Source organism: Toxorhynchites rutilus, chromosome 2 (assembly GCF_029784135.1).
Source record: "Toxorhynchites rutilus septentrionalis strain SRP chromosome 2, ASM2978413v1, whole genome shotgun sequence".
NCBI classification, from domain to species: Eukaryota; Metazoa; Arthropoda; class Insecta; order Diptera; family Culicidae; genus Toxorhynchites; species Toxorhynchites rutilus.
In genome coordinates this window covers 188,385,413-188,404,020 of record NC_073745.1, presented here as the reverse complement: position 1 = coordinate 188,404,020, position 18,608 = coordinate 188,385,413, and the positions used below count along the sequence as shown (strand labels likewise).

At 38.9% G+C, this 18,608-nt stretch overlaps 1 protein-coding gene across 4 annotated transcripts in view; it reads right to left on the bottom strand.

The window, feature by feature from the left end:
• Positions 1–2,420: 2,420 nt before the first annotated feature.
• The window catches only part of LOC129770934 (uncharacterized), a 28,774-nt gene continuing 12,586 nt past the window's right edge, over positions 2,421–18,608 (bottom strand). Inside the window, exon 4 of one of the 4 annotated variants that reach the window (XM_055774135.1) lies at positions 2,421–5,614. In XM_055774135.1, the coding sequence (XP_055630110.1) occupies positions 5,456–5,614 (159 nt within the window). In that variant the 3' untranslated portion in view covers positions 2,421–5,455. The remainder of the gene's footprint in view (positions 5,615–18,608) is intronic. The other 3 variants (XM_055774138.1, XM_055774134.1, XM_055774137.1) reach the window with 3 other exon arrangements.

Here is an 18,608-nt window from a genome sequence, read left to right as displayed (position 1 = left end):
ATGAGCATACTTGATAATTACGAAGTAAATACTTGATGAATGTTGTTTTATTCATATGAAATCAGCTAAACATCCATTTTCGAAAAGTAAATACTTAGTTGTTTCTTTTATTCATACCAAACGTAGTAAAAACTTAATCTCACTGCCCGACTGCTCGAATGAAGTAAAGTGAAGGTGAATTTTGGTTCTATTCATATGGCCTAATATCTCAGTTATAGTACCTGCAACAGCCCTGAAATTTCGAATTTCGGAACAAAAATACAAAAAAAGTAGAAGGGTCTGGGGGATAGCGAAAAGAATATTTGCGAAGTAAACTCCACCCTTGCATAGTAAGTAGTCTGTCGCTAGCGTGTAAGTATTGCATCTCCTCTGAGGAAAATTCTCAGAATCTTTCTGTTCCCGAAACAACAAAAGTGGCCTATTCTGCTCGTTTTGTGTTTTATGTATCCCCTCGAGCTGTGAACGCTAGCGAATATTTAACATGAAGTGCATCTGGTATCGATACTTTTAATTTCCATTCGTATTTGCTCTTGTGCGCATCGGCTCTGTTTTGATTCAACAAGCTCCTAGCTTTGTTGACGGTTTTGACCGAGAGTCGAGAAACGATTTTTCATAAACGGTCATTCTCGCGATGTTTCATTTTTACGCGTTAAACGCGTGTTTGATGCTTGTTGAATTAAATACTCAGTGCAATGCGTGCATTGATATAAAGAAACAAATTGCCACACATGACCAATTAGTGTATTGTTCTCGCAAAGGCAAGAAAGAATCGTTGCTTCTCGAAATAATTCTACAAAACCACGCAAGCCATTAAACCTTTTCAGGGTCTCCGGAACATTTTACTAAAGAGTTATTTATGAAATTTCGACGTATTCGCAAATGATATGATAAATAAAATAAAATGAAATAAAATGATAAACCAACAAAGCGGTAGTCCAACTAAACAGATATGTCTCGGATACACCCCTTTGAATTTTTTTTTATCGAACTTTCTCTCAAAGCCGAAGTATGGTCTTCTACTTCTTCTCGAATCTTTCCAAATTTTTCTTTCTTTTCCTTTTCTCATGGGCAGAGGCGAATCCAACAAATAAAGACAGCTCGAGTCGGACCATTCCTTCTTCGGGTTTTGCGCTTAGCATCACATTTGACCTTCCATTTTTATTTATATAGATCATTTCATTTGTTTCAGTCGCATTTTTTTTAAATAAATCTCGCAAATGTTGGCTTGAAGCTGCCACTGATAGAAACTCTCAATCGTAATGACGATGAATTGGTTTCAAGTATCTAAGATCACATTATGCGAGGTTTCTTATGAGCCCTTTTTGACTAAAAATAAATTACTGGCTCGATGATGCACCAAAAGAAAAGCTAATTTTTGGCTCCAAGAAGCGTCTGTGTCCTGAAAATCCTTCGTATTCACATGATTCGACACCATGTAATTTTTGTGTTATCGCAAAAATGAATGTACAATCAAAAAGTGGTGTTGACGACACTAGGGCCATTCGGATGGCTACAACCGAAGTTATTTTTTTTACTATCAGTACCGAAACTCAATTGATTCACTATGTATTATAGTTCAAACCTTTCATGATTGAGCTCAGAAAATAACAATCACAACTTACAAGCTTTATTTCGGTTTGCTTCTCAGATCAAACGCAGACATTACAACAAATCTCTTAATATTTAATTAATCATGTATTTGAGGATACATTTTGATACCAAATAGCCTATTTATGATATGTAGTTTGAGTACCAAAACAGTTTGCTCGTCAATAGTGGGCTTACTATTAATTGAATGTTTTAATAGTCTTATTCATATATGGAGGTAACAATCAATTTAATTTATTTTGGCCATACAATTGAATTGAAGTGAAACCTACCCGGGGCCGTTGGAAACAATTTCCGCAATCCAACCAAATTCAATTCAATTAAATCTAAATTCCATCCAATAAAATAGAGAAGAGATTTTACTTCTACATCTACACTACACTAGAGCATCGAGGCAATTGTTTCCCTTCCTGAAGTACCACCGTTTGTATTCTGAGTTGAGTGAAAGTTCATTCATCGTTATAAGTGTTAATTACTTAAAATCACAGCTGGTAAATACTTGGAATGAAGCAGCTATGTGTTGTGGCGTTGGCGTGAATCGACCAGCAGCAACGTTATCTGCCGCCATCTTTCCTGTCATTTGCCAATCCATTGAGCGAAATTAAGCTAGATCTAATCCTTCTTCGCTTCCTCGTTGTCATCGATGTTGACGTTGATGTTTCTGGTGCGATCGTGCCTCGACCGGAAATAAGTACCGGAACCGGCAGCTTGTAGATTACCGGCGATACTCTGCACCAAATCGTTCACCGCCTTTAAGGTCTGGATGGGAATCTGTGGAAACAATAAACACTGTGGTAAATATGCTCTCTAATCATGGCTTCAATGAGCGACAAGGAACGGAAACGATTCTTAAAATACAATTATAGAAACCCCCGCGTACACTTTGGCCCGAGCGACACGTGAATAGTGAAACCTTCAGTTTCAAGAACGACCGTTCCGTCCCACTAATTACTGACACCGCATTTTCCATTAGTTAAACAAATGAAAATGAAAGTTTCGCACAATCGATTCATGCCAATCGGTAAACTTGACTTCTACGCTCCCACCAGAAAGAAACTGCTTTCCGCATTCAAAGGACGGAAAAAGTTTTTCCAAGTTCGTGTTTTGGAAAACTTGCCGATGCAAAATAATAGCCCAAGACTGTAGACGGGAACTGGAAAGTAGACAAATCATTAAAGGCTCATAATGCAAGGTTTGGTGTTGAATGTAAAAATTAAATAAATATTCAACAGTTTTTGACTATTGCTCCTTTATTGGCAAGAATTAGTCTCCAATAATTTAGAAGGGCTTTCATGTTCAGATGTTCTACCTGTTCTATCGAGTAGCGAAGCGAATTCGAATAAAAGGATGCAGATAGTAAATGAAGGCAACATTCCCAATCAGTTTCATTTTTCAAAAGTATAGCAAGAAGAGCCCACATAATTAAAGAGGAGAACACACTTCCTTCAAGGATTTGTGTCCAGTAATTCATTATAATATACAATTGTCTTCAAAAACAATTTTCGTACAAAATTTTTTCACCACCTGAAAAACACTTTTTTCATTTAAACAGCTAATTTGGTACGGAAAGGTTATTTTTCATTCATTATTTAAATTTTAAAAACGTGTTCAGAACCAAAGTATGCTCATGAGCATACTTGATAATTACGAAGTAAATACTTGATGAATGTTGTTTTATTCATATGAAATCAGCTAAACATCCATTTTCGAAAAGTAAATACTTAGTTGTTTCTTTTATTCATACCAAACGTAGTAAAAACTTAATCTCACTGCCCGACTGCTCGAATGAAGTAAAGTGAAGGTGAATTTTGGTTCTATTCATATGGCCTAATATCTCAGTTATAGTACCTGCAACAGCCCTGAAATTTCGAATTTCGGAACAAAAATACAAAAAAAGTAGAAGGGTCTGGGGGATAGCGAAAAGAATATTTGCGAAGTAAACTCCACCCTTGCATAGTAAGTAGTCTGTCGCTAGCGTGTAAGTATTGCATCTCCTCTGAGGAAAATTCTCAGAATCTTTCTGTTCCCGAAACAACAAAAGTGGCCTATTCTGCTCGTTTTGTGTTTTATGTATCCCCTCGAGCTGTGAACGCTAGCGAATATTTAACATGAAGTGCATCTGGTATCGATACTTTTAATTTCCATTCGTATTTGCTCTTGTGCGCATCGGCTCTGTTTTGATTCAACAAGCTCCTAGCTTTGTTGACGGTTTTGACCGAGAGTCGAGAAACGATTTTTCATAAACGGTCATTCTCGCGATGTTTCATTTTTACGCGTTAAACGCGTGTTTGATGCTTGTTGAATTAAATACTCAGTGCAATGCGTGCATTGATATAAAGAAACAAATTGCCACACATGACCAATTAGTGTATTGTTCTCGCAAAGGCAAGAAAGAATCGTTGCTTCTCGAAATAATTCTACAAAACCACGCAAGCCATTAAACCTTTTCAGGGTCTCCGGAACATTTTACTAAAGAGTTATTTATGAAATTTCGACGTATTCGCAAATGATATGATAAATAAAATAAAATGAAATAAAATGATAAACCAACAAAGCGGTAGTCCAACTAAACAGATATGTCTCGGATACACCCCTTTGAATTTTTTTTTATCGAACTTTCTCTCAAAGCCGAAGTATGGTCTTCTACTTCTTCTCGAATCTTTCCAAATTTTTCTTTCTTTTCCTTTTCTCATGGGCAGAGGCGAATCCAACAAATAAAGACAGCTCGAGTCGGACCATTCCTTCTTCGGGTTTTGCGCTTAGCATCACATTTGACCTTCCATTTTTATTTATATAGATCATTTCATTTGTTTCAGTCGCATTTTTTTTAAATAAATCTCGCAAATGTTGGCTTGAAGCTGCCACTGATAGAAACTCTCAATCGTAATGACGATGAATTGGTTTCAAGTATCTAAGATCACATTATGCGAGGTTTCTTATGAGCCCTTTTTGACTAAAAATAAATTACTGGCTCGATGATGCACCAAAAGAAAAGCTAATTTTTGGCTCCAAGAAGCGTCTGTGTCCTGAAAATCCTTCGTATTCACATGATTCGACACCATGTAATTTTTGTGTTATCGCAAAAATGAATGTACAATCAAAAAGTGGTGTTGACGACACTAGGGCCATTCGGATGGCTACAACCGAAGTTATTTTTTTTACTATCAGTACCGAAACTCAATTGATTCACTATGTATTATAGTTCAAACCTTTCATGATTGAGCTCAGAAAATAACAATCACAACTTACAAGCTTTATTTCGGTTTGCTTCTCAGATCAAACGCAGACATTACAACAAATCTCTTAATATTTAATTAATCATGTATTTGAGGATACATTTTGATACCAAATAGCCTATTTATGATATGTAGTTTGAGTACCAAAACAGTTTGCTCGTCAATAGTGGGCTTACTATTAATTGAATGTTTTAATAGTCTTATTCATATATGGAGGTAACAATCAATTTAATTTATTTTGGCCATACAATTGAATTGAAGTGAAACCTACCCGGGGCCGTTGGAAACAATTTCCGCAATCCAACCAAATTCAATTCAATTAAATCTAAATTCCATCCAATAAAATAGAGAAGAGATTTTACTTCTACATCTACACTACACTAGAGCATCGAGGCAATTGTTTCCCTTCCTGAAGTACCACCGTTTGTATTCTGAGTTGAGTGAAAGTTCATTCATCGTTATAAGTGTTAATTACTTAAAATCACAGCTGGTAAATACTTGGAATGAAGCAGCTATGTGTTGTGGCGTTGGCGTGAATCGACCAGCAGCAACGTTATCTGCCGCCATCTTTCCTGTCATTTGCCAATCCATTGAGCGAAATTAAGCTAGATCTAATCCTTCTTCGCTTCCTCGTTGTCATCGATGTTGACGTTGATGTTTCTGGTGCGATCGTGCCTCGACCGGAAATAAGTACCGGAACCGGCAGCTTGTAGATTACCGGCGATACTCTGCACCAAATCGTTCACCGCCTTTAAGGTCTGGATGGGAATCTGTGGAAACAATAAACACTGTGGTAAATATGCTCTCTAATCATGGCTTCAATGAGCGACAAGGAACGGAAACGATTCTTAAAATACAATTATAGAAACCCCCGCGTACACTTTGGCCCGAGCGACACGTGAATAGTGAAACCTTCAGTTTCAAGAACGACCGTTCCGTCCCACTAATTACTGACACCGCATTTTCCATTAGTTAAACAAATGAAAATGAAAGTTTCGCACAATCGATTCATGCCAATCGGTAAACTTGACTTCTACGCTCCCACCAGAAAGAAACTGCTTTCCGCATTCAAAGGACGGAAAAAGTTTTTCCAAGTTCGTGTTTTGGAAAACTTGCCGATGCAAAATAATAGCCCAAGACTGTAGACGGGAACTGGAAAGTAGACAAATCATTAAAGGCTCATAATGCAAGGTTTGGTGTTGAATGTAAAAATTAAATAAATATTCAACAGTTTTTGACTATTGCTCCTTTATTGGCAAGAATTAGTCTCCAATAATTTAGAAGGGCTTTCATGTTCAGATGTTCTACCTGTTCTATCGAGTAGCGAAGCGAATTCGAATAAAAGGATGCAGATAGTAAATGAAGGCAACATTCCCAATCAGTTTCATTTTTCAAAAGTATAGCAAGAAGAGCCCACATAATTAAAGAGGAGAACACACTTACTGGACACAAATCCTTGAAGGACAAGGTTACATAATCTTCGGATGCTGCTGCAAGTGGTGATTATAAAATCAAACCTCCTCTAGTCTCCTCCCTGTGGATTCAAGCAAAATAACACACTGATAGCAGCTTGGCTCTATGAAGTGGGCAAAATGCTAGGTTTGCAAAAGTCTTTCTTATGGATTACTAGCTGACCAGGCAAACGTTGTTCTGTCAAATAAATTATTTGTAGTGAATATTTTGGATGTTGAATTTTTTTTTTTTTTTCTGTATTATAGTGACTTTCAACACTTTTGGCTGGTTCGTCACTTTTGCTTCCATTTTGGAAGAATGTCGGGAGTGAGAATTGAACTCGTGACCTTTAGCGTGAGAGGTACGGATGTTACCACTATGCCAGATCGCCTCCACAAGGATGCAATAAGCAAGCAAGGAATAAAACACCCTAATGTATTGTAATAGCGAATTCGTTTTTGTTCAGTTTCAACCCCAGTGCCGCACTAACTGCTGTCAAAACGTTTTTTTATTCACTCAGTTTCGCACTCAGTGTCGCACTAGTTCGCCCCGAAAGCTGTTAGTTTCGCACTGAGATGTTTCACGGGTTGGCACTCGGGTTCACCAATACAACTATACTGAACTGTCAAGTTCCGAATATTGTTTTGGAAAATCTAAAAATAAAGACTATGAAAATGGAAAACCTGCTGCTTTTGCTTTTGTATTATTGGAATCGTAATCCAATTCGGATTCTGATTTTGAAGAGTAGAGTAGACGGCATTAAGCTACGTGTGCTTTCATTGGGAGGTGAAAATAATGATGGATATTCAGGTGGAATAAATTTCAAAATCAAAATTATGAATGAAAATTTACTTTAACGTATCGAATATTTATTTTATGTGATTAAATAAAAGTTTTTTTCCGATATCGCAGAATATTGAACGAAAACTGTGTCTAATGATGGTTTTATATTATAATAGTAATTATTCGTGGAACAAACAGGAAATGCATCGACAAATGGTTAAGTGAGTGTCAGAACTACATGTGTTAGGTAATCAAACAATATAAGGTAAAAATTTTCATTCAAACTTTTATATGTTTACACTGCACTTGGCCCTTCTGATCTGATGGAGAACAATTTACCTCCCAAGCCCTAATATCACCACCAGACGTCGACACTGTACATTTGCCGTCGTAAATATAAACAAATCAGACTATATAACGCACACCAACAAACCACCGCATTCGTGAAACTGAAAACGTTTTTTTATTACAGAGTCAGTTTGGCACTGACTCAGTTTTAAAAACGAATTCGCTATAAGTGTGTTTCAATATTTTAACGATCTTTAAAATAAATCGAATGTGACCGATGAAAAAACGAATTAAATGATTTGAACGAAAGGTTATATGATGTTTCTTGGTGTATTTCATTAACGTAACTGACATGTTTGATCTCTTAAAAGTTAAACGTCAACTGAAAAAAGTAATATAAGTTTGTCGTAAAGTAGAAAAAATGAAATATAGAAAACCAATATTTATTGCTGTCTTCTTGTTAGAAAATACGTGCATGTGATTTTCAACGTGGCTTAGTTTATAACGGCTTGGTCTCGTTCATAAATTGGAAAACAGCCATACGCCAGCTAACTTCAATGGAGCTGATTAATCGGCCTGTTTGGAATCGCATTATTTTATCGTTTGTGAATCGAGGAGTATTCACATCGGTAATCTAAGTTTGAAACACAGCCATATTGCTTCCTTTATTCATGGATGTTTTTATTACTCTTTTGTAGAACTCAATATTCATATATGCATATGAGTGATCGGATTTTACAATTCGATCGAAATCGACTTTTACACTCTTAAATTCGTTCGCCTTGTCGCGAAACAATGGTCAAAATAAGTCATCCGTATTTGTGGTTCAATTTACTCTCTATCTGATCGGTATAATTCCGGAAATAATTCTTAATTGTTGAAATTTGAATGAAAATTATTATTCGATTTCGTTTGGATGCTAAATTTGTTTTGAATGTATTTGAATGCTAAATTTTGCGTGTTTATTCCACCCGAAAAACCATTACTATTTTTGCTTCATAGAAATGGAACATGGAGACCAATGTTGTTTATGTCGAATTGCGTGGCTAGGTTGTCACATTTGCTCAACTCGATTGGACTTGAGCTTGAACAGAATGCAAAATTGCGCTTTTTCCATTCAACAGAATACAACCAACAATATATGGGGACGAATACGATCGAACTTCATTTTGTGTTTGAACACACGCGCAATGTCATGACAATGAATTGCGCTTTGGCCTGGCTATAACTAAAGCTGTGTCGGCGTTACTCATGATAGTGTCTCGCAAGTGAATGTATTATTCCTCGTACCGCTTTTGTTGATTGTGTAGTAAGATTTGCAGTCGTTCAATCTCTACCTTCGCGTATATGTCGACCATAAATTGTTGGCACAGCTTACGATATCTTGAATTGGCGTTTCTTGACCATGTCAAATCACCATATGATAAACATAAAAATCCTTCGAGCGCGCCCTCTGTTTGTTTCGTCGCATGTTCATAAATATTAAATCAAAATGAGAAATGATGTTCATAATGAACTAAGTATCTGTGACGGGGTCTCGTTGGTCTAATGTTTATGCAAGAGATTTTTCGTTAAAGAAACCCTTCTGACTTGCACTGTAGTCACGCGTATTCTTGAGCTTGCCACTCCAGAATACATTCAAGGCGTATTGTTCGTCATAGAAATCTCAACTATTTACTAATAAAAATGACGCAAGTAGTACTACGTTGAGAAGGCAAACCTTGGGAACGTTAGTGCCATTGAAGAAGAACATAGCGAGGGTCGTATGAACGGTGTGTGTCAACGATGAATTCCAGATTATTGTTTTTTCTCCGCATCAAATTTCTCGTGTCACCGTGCTATCATGATTCCAGCAGCGCTCGTGCTTTGGATCTACACACGTGCTCTCCAGCTGATGTTTTATCAGGGTTGATGGCAATAGCGTGATTGTCATTTTGTAATCCGAGCAAATGTGATTTGAAGAATTTCGATAACTCATTGTGCTCATTCAAAAAGGCTTCCAGCTCGTCGGAGATGCTCCCTGCTTTAGAAGAATTGATGTTACTTGTGTATTTGTAGATGGATGTTCAATGAAGCGGGCGTTACGCCATCAGTCATTGAACAACTTAAATGAATTCGTTCTGTTGAAAAAACGAACAACGGTTAAATTATTAGAATATTTTTGACACAAAAATAATAAAATCGCAATTCAAAATAGGGAATTGGGGTCAAAATTTAAGGTTATATGTATGGTATGAAGTCAAATTTTTGAAAAAAAAATATCCAGATCTTTTTTTCTGCATAGAGCCACCCTATTCGGTAATAAATGTAAGGTTATCGGTATCCTACCGGTATCATATATAGTTTACAACCTATTCTCATACCTACCAAGTATTTTGAGTATAATTTCATCAAAATCGGTCGAGCCGTTTCGGAGGAGTTCGGTAACAAACACCGTGACACGAGACTTTTATATATATAGAAGATAGACTACCAAGTATTTTGAGTATAATTTCATCAAAATCGTTCGAGCCGTTTCGGAGGAGTTCGGTAACAAACACCGTGACACGAGACTTTTATATATATATAGAAGATAGACTACCAAGTATTTTGAGTATAATTTCATCAAAATCAGTCGAGCCGTTTCGGAGGAGTTCGGTAACAAACACCGTGACACGAGATTTTTATATATATAGATATAATTATAGTATTTGCACCAGTTGTCAGGAAATATTTTTCCCCATTTTCTTCTCTAAAATAATATTCATTCTACACTGCGTTTCACAACTATAGAACCACTCATTTATTCTGAGTTTCCGAAAATATGTAAAAAGTCAGTTGAATCGAAGTATATAGTCTAGGTGCACCCGTGGCCGAGTGGTTAGCGTCTCACATTGTCATGCCGGGTGTTCGGGTTCGATTCCCGTTCTGGCCGGAGGATTTTTCGTCAAAGAAATTTCCTTCGACTTGCACTGTGGTCACGCGTATTCAAGAGCTTGCCCCTCGGAATACATTCAAGGCGTGTTATTTGGCTTAAGAAATCTCAAATAAGTATTAATAAATGACGCTAATTAATGCGTACGTTGAGACGGCAAAAGTTCCACAGGGAACGTTAACGCCATTCAAGAAGAAGAAGAAGTCTAGGATATAATAGCTATCTTCATTTGAAAGACTGGCCATTTGAACTTTATTGTTGTGTTCAGGCGCGAAACAATCAAAAAACTAGAATTCCAGTGTTTCATAACTATAGAACCAGATGGAAAAAATCTCACTCCTTTACCAAATTAACGTCAATTTCGCATGAATTACAATAAGTTTTTAATTCTTAGGCCATCTTTAGTTCTCAATCAGTTCAAATAACCCATTCGGTGTGGTTTCGACCAAGCTGCGCCATGTTGTAGTGTGTATCACATTCTACGCAGAGGATACTGACCGTTCAAGCTCTTCAAATCACTCATACTGCTTGTAAGCTGCATCTACTATACGTACGATCACTCCTCAAAAACAATGTGGTAATTGGGTAATTTGGTATCAATTCATAGAATCCGGAAAGTTATGGCATGATTTGATGAATAAGGCCTTCAGATGCTGGACTGGTCAGCTCGTTTACCAGATCAAAATCCTATCAAGAACTTATGACGAGTGATCGTTCGAATAGTAGGAGCAGTATGTCATATTATTACTTTAGAATGCATTGGTATTGTAAATAACTTTTAATAACTCTTCTTTGAATGGTTTAATGGCCCTGAAAAGCGCCGTGTTTTACGGAGGCTGGTTTTGCCACCAAAGCAGGTTGTATAAACAAACTTTTTCCTTCTTCTACCTGCTGCTGTTTTGCGATTGCGTTTGCCACTCGCTGAAACTAGTTGTTGCCACCGAACCGAATGTGCTCAACTCGAGCACTCCGGCGGCAGAAATTCTATAACCGCTATTAGGTATACTGGTGCTACGGCACCAATCCGTTGATGCGGTGAGATGTGAAATGATGCCATACAACCACACTGATTTACGGTTTGAAGGAGAATGATATATTTTTCAGCGGATCCGCGCGTTTTGTACTTTAGCGGTACACGCTCACAGGATAGAGACAAATCGGCAGACTCAGCCAAAGGGGCGAGTCCAACGAGACGAACGAATGAGCGTTAAAAGGCAGCGATGGCAAAAAAAATACATTCATAGAGGCGAATGAACTGAAAAGTTTAAACCCTCTTAAAGCCAAAAAGAAGAAGAAGAAGAAAATACATTCATTACGATTTATTCGCTCGTTGGATTCAGATGCAGGCTGAAAAAGGTCATTTTCAGGATCACAAAATTATCTTTAATCTAAAGAGTTTATTGTTTTGTTATCACTCGATATCCCCATCTTGTTCGGCTAAACCTTCCTGTTTAGCGATTGCGTTTGCCACTCGCCACAGCTTTCACAGTTAGAAAATTTCTTCCCATCCAGCTTGTGACTGTGACTGTGAGTTACTGTACAACATAAATTATATTTAATGCGACGTGCCGAAACACCACTCAGTGTCGCATTGGAGGCGATTTTAACCTGTAATTGAACATTTGCGATGACAGTGGTACAGTGTCCACTTTTAATGTGGGGTCAAAATTTGGACCCCGAACTCTATATTTACAAAAATGTCCAAATAAATAAGTCGCATTACAGGTCCGTCCAATTAGCTAAATGTCGAGCTAAATGTAAATGACTGTACTTTCGATCTAAAATCAATTTAAGAATTGGTGAAAATTGAATAATCGGGAAAGTCCCCAACCATCAATAAGCTCAGAACAACTGCCAAATTCTCATACTCAAACAAATTATCTCCTGGCAAACAAATTATGAAACAATAAATTTGTGTTTTATTATTATTTGGGATATTGTTTTAGAAAGCATTGAACTTTATTTCGTAAACTCTTTTTTGGAAGGTTTAATGGCCCTGAAAAGCGCCATGTTTTATGGAATGGTTCCAATTTAGAAAACCTAGTACTCGTGGTTTTGAAAAAAAAACCATTTCGAACGCCCTCGATGCCGCCTTGTTCTGGATTTGCCACCAAAGCAGTTTGTATAAAGAACAAACTTTTTTCTTCTGCTACCTGCTGCCGTTTTGCGATCGCGTTTGCCACTCGCCACTCGCTGCAACTGCCTGTTGTCTTGATGTCCACCGAACCGAATGTGTTCTGTTCTGAATGCGAGTTTTCTTATCGTCGCGAGCAGCTTTGCCAGCCAACTCGATCACTTCGGCGGCCGGAACTATATAACGGCGGCTAGGTGGACTGGTACTAACGCGCTCGGCCTAGCTACCCATGTGGAGCAATTGGTGAATACACCTACGGGGAATAGCAAACCAACACGGTTCGAGCGGGATTTTGCCTTTCTCTTCACTTTTCCTCCTTTGCCATGTCTAGACATGGCTGCTTGTGTTGGTTTGTTGATGTGATGTGATGCGAAACGATGTGGTGTACGGTTTCGATGAGAATGATCGTTACGGCAGCGGGGCGGGGATTTTTAAGTTGACTGGCTGGCTCGAGAATTATGCATGTGTGAGACTGCGACCAATGTTTCGTTCATTTTTTTCTTTTTCCTTTCCAATCGTGCTTCATTGTATTTCGCTGCTGCTCTGGTTGCCCGTTTTGGACGGAACGATTTGAGGAGCACAAAATGGACCAATCAAAAATGGGCACATAGTGCATTTGGACAATGCTTGATATTTCACAATTATTTAATTATTTATCTCAAGAAAAATGAAATGTTATTCGTTATGATAGATGCGTAGATATATTTCCTATCAATTGATGCAAAAACCTTTGCGATCTATTGAGAAGTGCTCGAGTTATAAGCGTTCCAAATCTTGCATTTTTTCCTACTTGTTCAGTGCCTAGATTTTCATTTCACCCCCTATATCTTCCGCTTAGACGTAGTCCTACGTCAAAAACTTATTGTAATTCATGCGAAATTGACGTTAATTTGGTAAAGGAGTGAGATTTTTTCCATCTGGTTCTATAGTTATGAAACACTGGAATTCTAGTTTTTTGATTGTTTCGCGCCTGAACACAACAATAAAGTTCAAATGGCCAGTCTTTCAAATGAAGATAGCTATTATATCCTAGACTATATACTTCGATTCAACTGACTTTTTACATATTTTCGGAAACTCAGAATAAATGAGTGGTTCTATAGTTGTAAAACGCAGTGTATGTTGTCAGTGATATGATGGTGCAACAATTTTGCATTGTCAGACCGTATCTTGTTTCTAATTATCCTCACTAAATCAAGCACATGTGTGTGAAATGTTATTGTCGCTTGCAGTTTACAATTTGAAGCTATTATTCTATTACTCGAACTATTCTTGAGTGCGTTCAGATTCGACACCGTTCAATATGACCCTCACATTGATGAGTGCGTGATCTTACCACGTTAATAACACAGCTCCAAGAAATCGTATGGACGACAAATTGCGGATATCAAACGGCATTTAACACGTTCGTCGCCCAAAGCGACTTTTCTGAGTTTCTTGCGGAGCCCAACTTGCGAATAAATTATTTAATGAAGATCAGACTTAGTTTGTAGACAACTTTTACATGATCTAGCAATATTTTATTTTATTTGAAGATGAATTGATAACATCAACACATGCCAAAGTCATATTATATGGGTTTTGCCCAAAGCTGCCGTACAAACCATCCGCACTATAAATGAATAAAAAGTATAGTATAAACATTATAATAATATTGTTATAATTCCATTATTTTTCTACATATACAGATGCGAGTATACTTAATAAACACTATCTAATAATCATCATGCTAGTGAGGCCAGGGAATTTCGTAGTGAACCCAAAAACATTCATAAGATTCATTAAGAGATTCTAGTAAAGCGAATCTACGTCGTTAAAAGCATCTTAGCCCAAAACCTTAGTGTCCTTTTCTTCAGGAAGATCCATCCAAACAAATTCAAGGCAAGTTTCAGCCTGGTCGTAGCTCAATCTTCGGTTTCTGAGCTGATCCAAACGAGATACTTCAGTCACATTACGCGATAAACGGATGGCTCGGTAGCCGGGGGATGAATCGGAGTAGGACTCACCGAACCTGGTATCGCTCTTAGTAGTCGCCTCCCAGAACCGGACTATCACGGCCGAAGCTGCGGCCATAATAATCTCATCCAACCAATGAACAAAGCGATGTATCTCCGTACATCCAATAGATACAGACGATTGCTTCTGATGTCACTGTATTCACGTGGATCCTCGGACCTGTTATACAGAGGGAACCGTGTAAGAAGTATGGAAAAATGGATGAAAAACGATCTTAACACATTTCGCGGTCCGTCTATTACGGATGAATCACGAAATAACCCGTGTTTCCTACACTTGATGGTTAAATCCTTGGTCTTGGTCTTCCAATCTAACAAGGCCTACCGATGGCTCACCTTCGTCTCATCCAAGCTGAAGGAAACGATCTCATTCGTGGAATCCGAACGAATGAAGCGTACAAGTTTGCCCCAAAACGTGCAGTCCTAACTGTGTTAATAAGAGCACAACTGATTTCATACGGAGCGCAAGATCGAAAGAATGGTGGAGAGTTAGTAGAGCAGGATCACATGAGACTTTTCTTCAAAAAAATAAATGAAAAACTGATAGCTAGAAGGACCTACTTGACCATAGCTCACAGGAGATCCTCTTTCGAATTTGCTGCGGGTATACTCGCGTAAGTCATAACTTAATCATTGACAGATGTGAAAAAACACAGCAGATTCGAAATCAGTGATACTTAAAACTTGGAGGAGTAATTTATTAGCAGTTGTTCCCAATACCAGTGACTATGGAATTTGTACTTAATTCCGATGAATATCAGGGCCGGGATTATGGACGACGATTGGAGATTCGGTACTTGGAACTGTAGATCACTGAATTTCCCGGGTGGTGACAAGATCTCACTAGATCAGCCTGCTGTATTGTTGAGCTGCAGTAGTTTACTGGAAAAGGGAAAAGAGACGAGAGATACACCAGTCGCAGTGCCCAGAACTAGCAGAGTGACAACTCAACAAACGAGTTGGGTACTGGTTTCATCGTGTTGAGTAAGATGCAAAATCCAGACAGGCGATCAACGACCCTAAGTTGGGAAAGAAGCGTTCTCCCCAAGGCTAGAGACTGTCTACGATTTTCCGCGAATCTGTAATGCCACAGTTCAGATATTTCGCCTCCTACAAATATATTCTCGTTAATCATTCCAGAGATGATTGAACTTCAAGTCTTCGCCGATGACTTCAAACACACGTCACTTTGCGACGATTGAGAATATCTTCACCTGACTGAAGACGAAAGCTAGACCAATCGGACTATTGATTAAAGCGTCAAAACAAAATATATGAGAGAAGAAGCACAACATCAGGATAATCGTTGACGACGACAACGATGATGACCCTACGATGGTCGATGAGCTTGTATATTCAGGATCAATAGTAATCGCCGATAACAATACCAACAAGGAAATCCAAGGGTGCTTTTAATCTGGAAATTGAACCAACTTTTCACTCCGAAAGGCTCTGGGATCGAACCGAGTGCGCCGATGCACGAAACTGACGCTGTACAGAACACTGATTAGACTGGTTGTCCTCGATGAATTCTCTATGCGGCTCAAGAACATCACTGACCTGAACGTGTTAAAGTTTTCAAGCGGAAGGTGCTGTGGTCTATCTATTGTGGATTACAGACCGAAATAGAAAAATCGACATGGGACATTGCACATCTAGCAAATGTATCTCGTGGTGGGCCAGACACGTTGTAAGAACGTCGGACCGAGTTGAAATCTTCCTGTACATAATTTTTTTAAAACTAGAACCGACCGATTAAAATGACCGGTTGTGTCATTTGATCACAAGATTTTGATTCAAGATTCAATATTTTCTAATAAGTTATGATTTTCTAAATATAGTTTATTTATTTTGAAACTTTTATATCTACTAAATTAAAGTGACCAGATGGTCAGAGGTCTAACGCGGGACACAAAAAATAAACGTTATGTATATACGTTATGTGAACATAAACCATAGTTCAGCGAGTCTAAACTAATCAGTATTATTCATTTCTGAGCATCGGCACTCAGTTGTGATTTTTCGGTGGTTTAGATTTTGTTTACGCCCGAAAATCACTTGTTCAATCAGAGCATTTACGCCTGGCAAGCACGATTCAAATACTACAATTTTCTTCAAATTACCGAATGGAATGATCGAAAATTTCAATTCATTTTTCATAGATTTTAGTGTTAACGTATGCATTCAAAAAAATGAACTAATTTCGGATGGCGATGAAAAATAATTTATAGGAACAAATTTTCTTTAAATCTTACGTTTATTAAGTCTACAACAAAAATGATTCAAGGTTGTTGATTCACTGCAGCAGCACTGTCAAGCAACTTGATGATTTTTCCACACTGCAAGCTTCACCCCACAGCGAAAGAGTTGGACATCCTGAGGCACTTTGTGTCCGCCAGATATAGCCGATCTGGTATTTACAATAACACATCTTTGCCGCTCCTTAAGCCGGGAGATCGAAGCAACCGGCCAAACGGTGGAGAAGAATCTGGCCATAACGGACATTTTTATGCGGAAGCGTCAGACGAGACCGGCCGTATCTGAACAGCAGGCAATCACCCAGAAGGAGTAGCTTGAGGTGCTGGTGAAAAACTTCTTTTCGTACTCATAATGAAAGATGAGACGTATCTGATGCTAGAATTCAGCGAATGACAGGGAACCGGGTACTTATATAGAGATAGATAGGGGAGATATATAGTACGAAGTGCTTGCCGGAGTTGGGAAGGTGATGTGGTCTTTATGCCGAACCTGGGATCAGCCCATTAAAGGGTGTGTCACATCAAATTGCATCACGGAAAAAACGCTGTAGAAATTTAATTTTTAGGAATTATATCTTCAGCTCTCGCTTATAATCAGATAAGAGTGTATAGATCACGTTGGCCATGCTTCACTGTCAATTTTTCGTAAATTTGGAAAAATGTCGTCGAACGAAAAAGAGCGTCGTGAATTAATCCTGCGCACTCATTTCGAGAATCCGGAGTTGTCACATCGGGACATCGGTAAGATGCTGGGAATCGTTCAATCCACGGTCAGCAGAGTACTAAAACGATACTTCGAGAACCTAACCATCGACCGGAAGGTGAAGAACGGCAAAAATGGATGCTCCGTCAGTGAAAAAGATCACAAGCGCGTAGTTAAGCAGTTTAGACGTGATCCGAGAAGTTCGGTCCGGGATGTCGCCAATAAGTTGAATTTGTCAAGTTCATTCGTCCAGCGGACCAAGCAGCGGGAGGGCCTGCGTACATACAAGGTTCAGAAGGCTCCTAACCGCGACGAAAGGCAAAACATGGTGGAGAAGACGCGAGCCCGGAAGCTGTACACCGAAGTGCTGACGAAGCCGCATTGCCTGGTAATGGACGACGAAACCTACGTCAAAGCGGACTTTCGTCAGCTGCCGGGCCTGTTGTTCTTCTCCGCAGAGGACAAATTCAGCGTTCCGGAGGAGATTCGCAAGCAGAAACTATCCAAGTTTGCCAAAAAGTACATGGTGTGGCAAGCGATCTGCTCTTGCGAAAAGCGGAGCGCCCCCTTCGTGATGACCAGCACGGTGAACGGGCAGGTTTACCTTAAGGAGTGCCTACAGAAGCGCTTACTACCACTATTGAAGCAGCACGAGGGCCCGACCATCTTCTGGCCGAATCTCGCTTCGTACCACTATCCAAAGGACGTGTTGGAGTGGTACGAAGCCAACGGGGTTACCTTCGTGCCAAAGGAAATGAACCCGCCTAACGCGCCGGAGCTTCGCCCAATAGAGAAATATTGGGCGATTATGAAGCAGGCCCTCCGGAAGAACCCAAAAGTTGTCAAATCAGATGCGGACTTCAAGAGAAAATGGATTTCTGTTCAAAAAAAACTACAACCTGACGTTGTACAGAACCTTATGGACGGGGTAAAGAGGAAGGTGCGAGCATACGGGCTTGGGCTCGAAGTATGAATAAAAAGAAAATGCCAAAAGTTTTTTAATAGTTTTTATTTTACTGTCTAAAATTTTCAAAAGGATCGGTCTACTGGGCGAATTTCTACAGCGTTTTTTCCGTGATGCAATTTGATGTGACACACCCTTTATGCCAAAAGATCACTGGAGGATGGATCGGCTGGAGATAAATATGTCGCGAAGACCACCAACCTTCCCAACATTCCCCAGCTGCGCTCGATAGAAAACTTTTGGGCGAATGGCC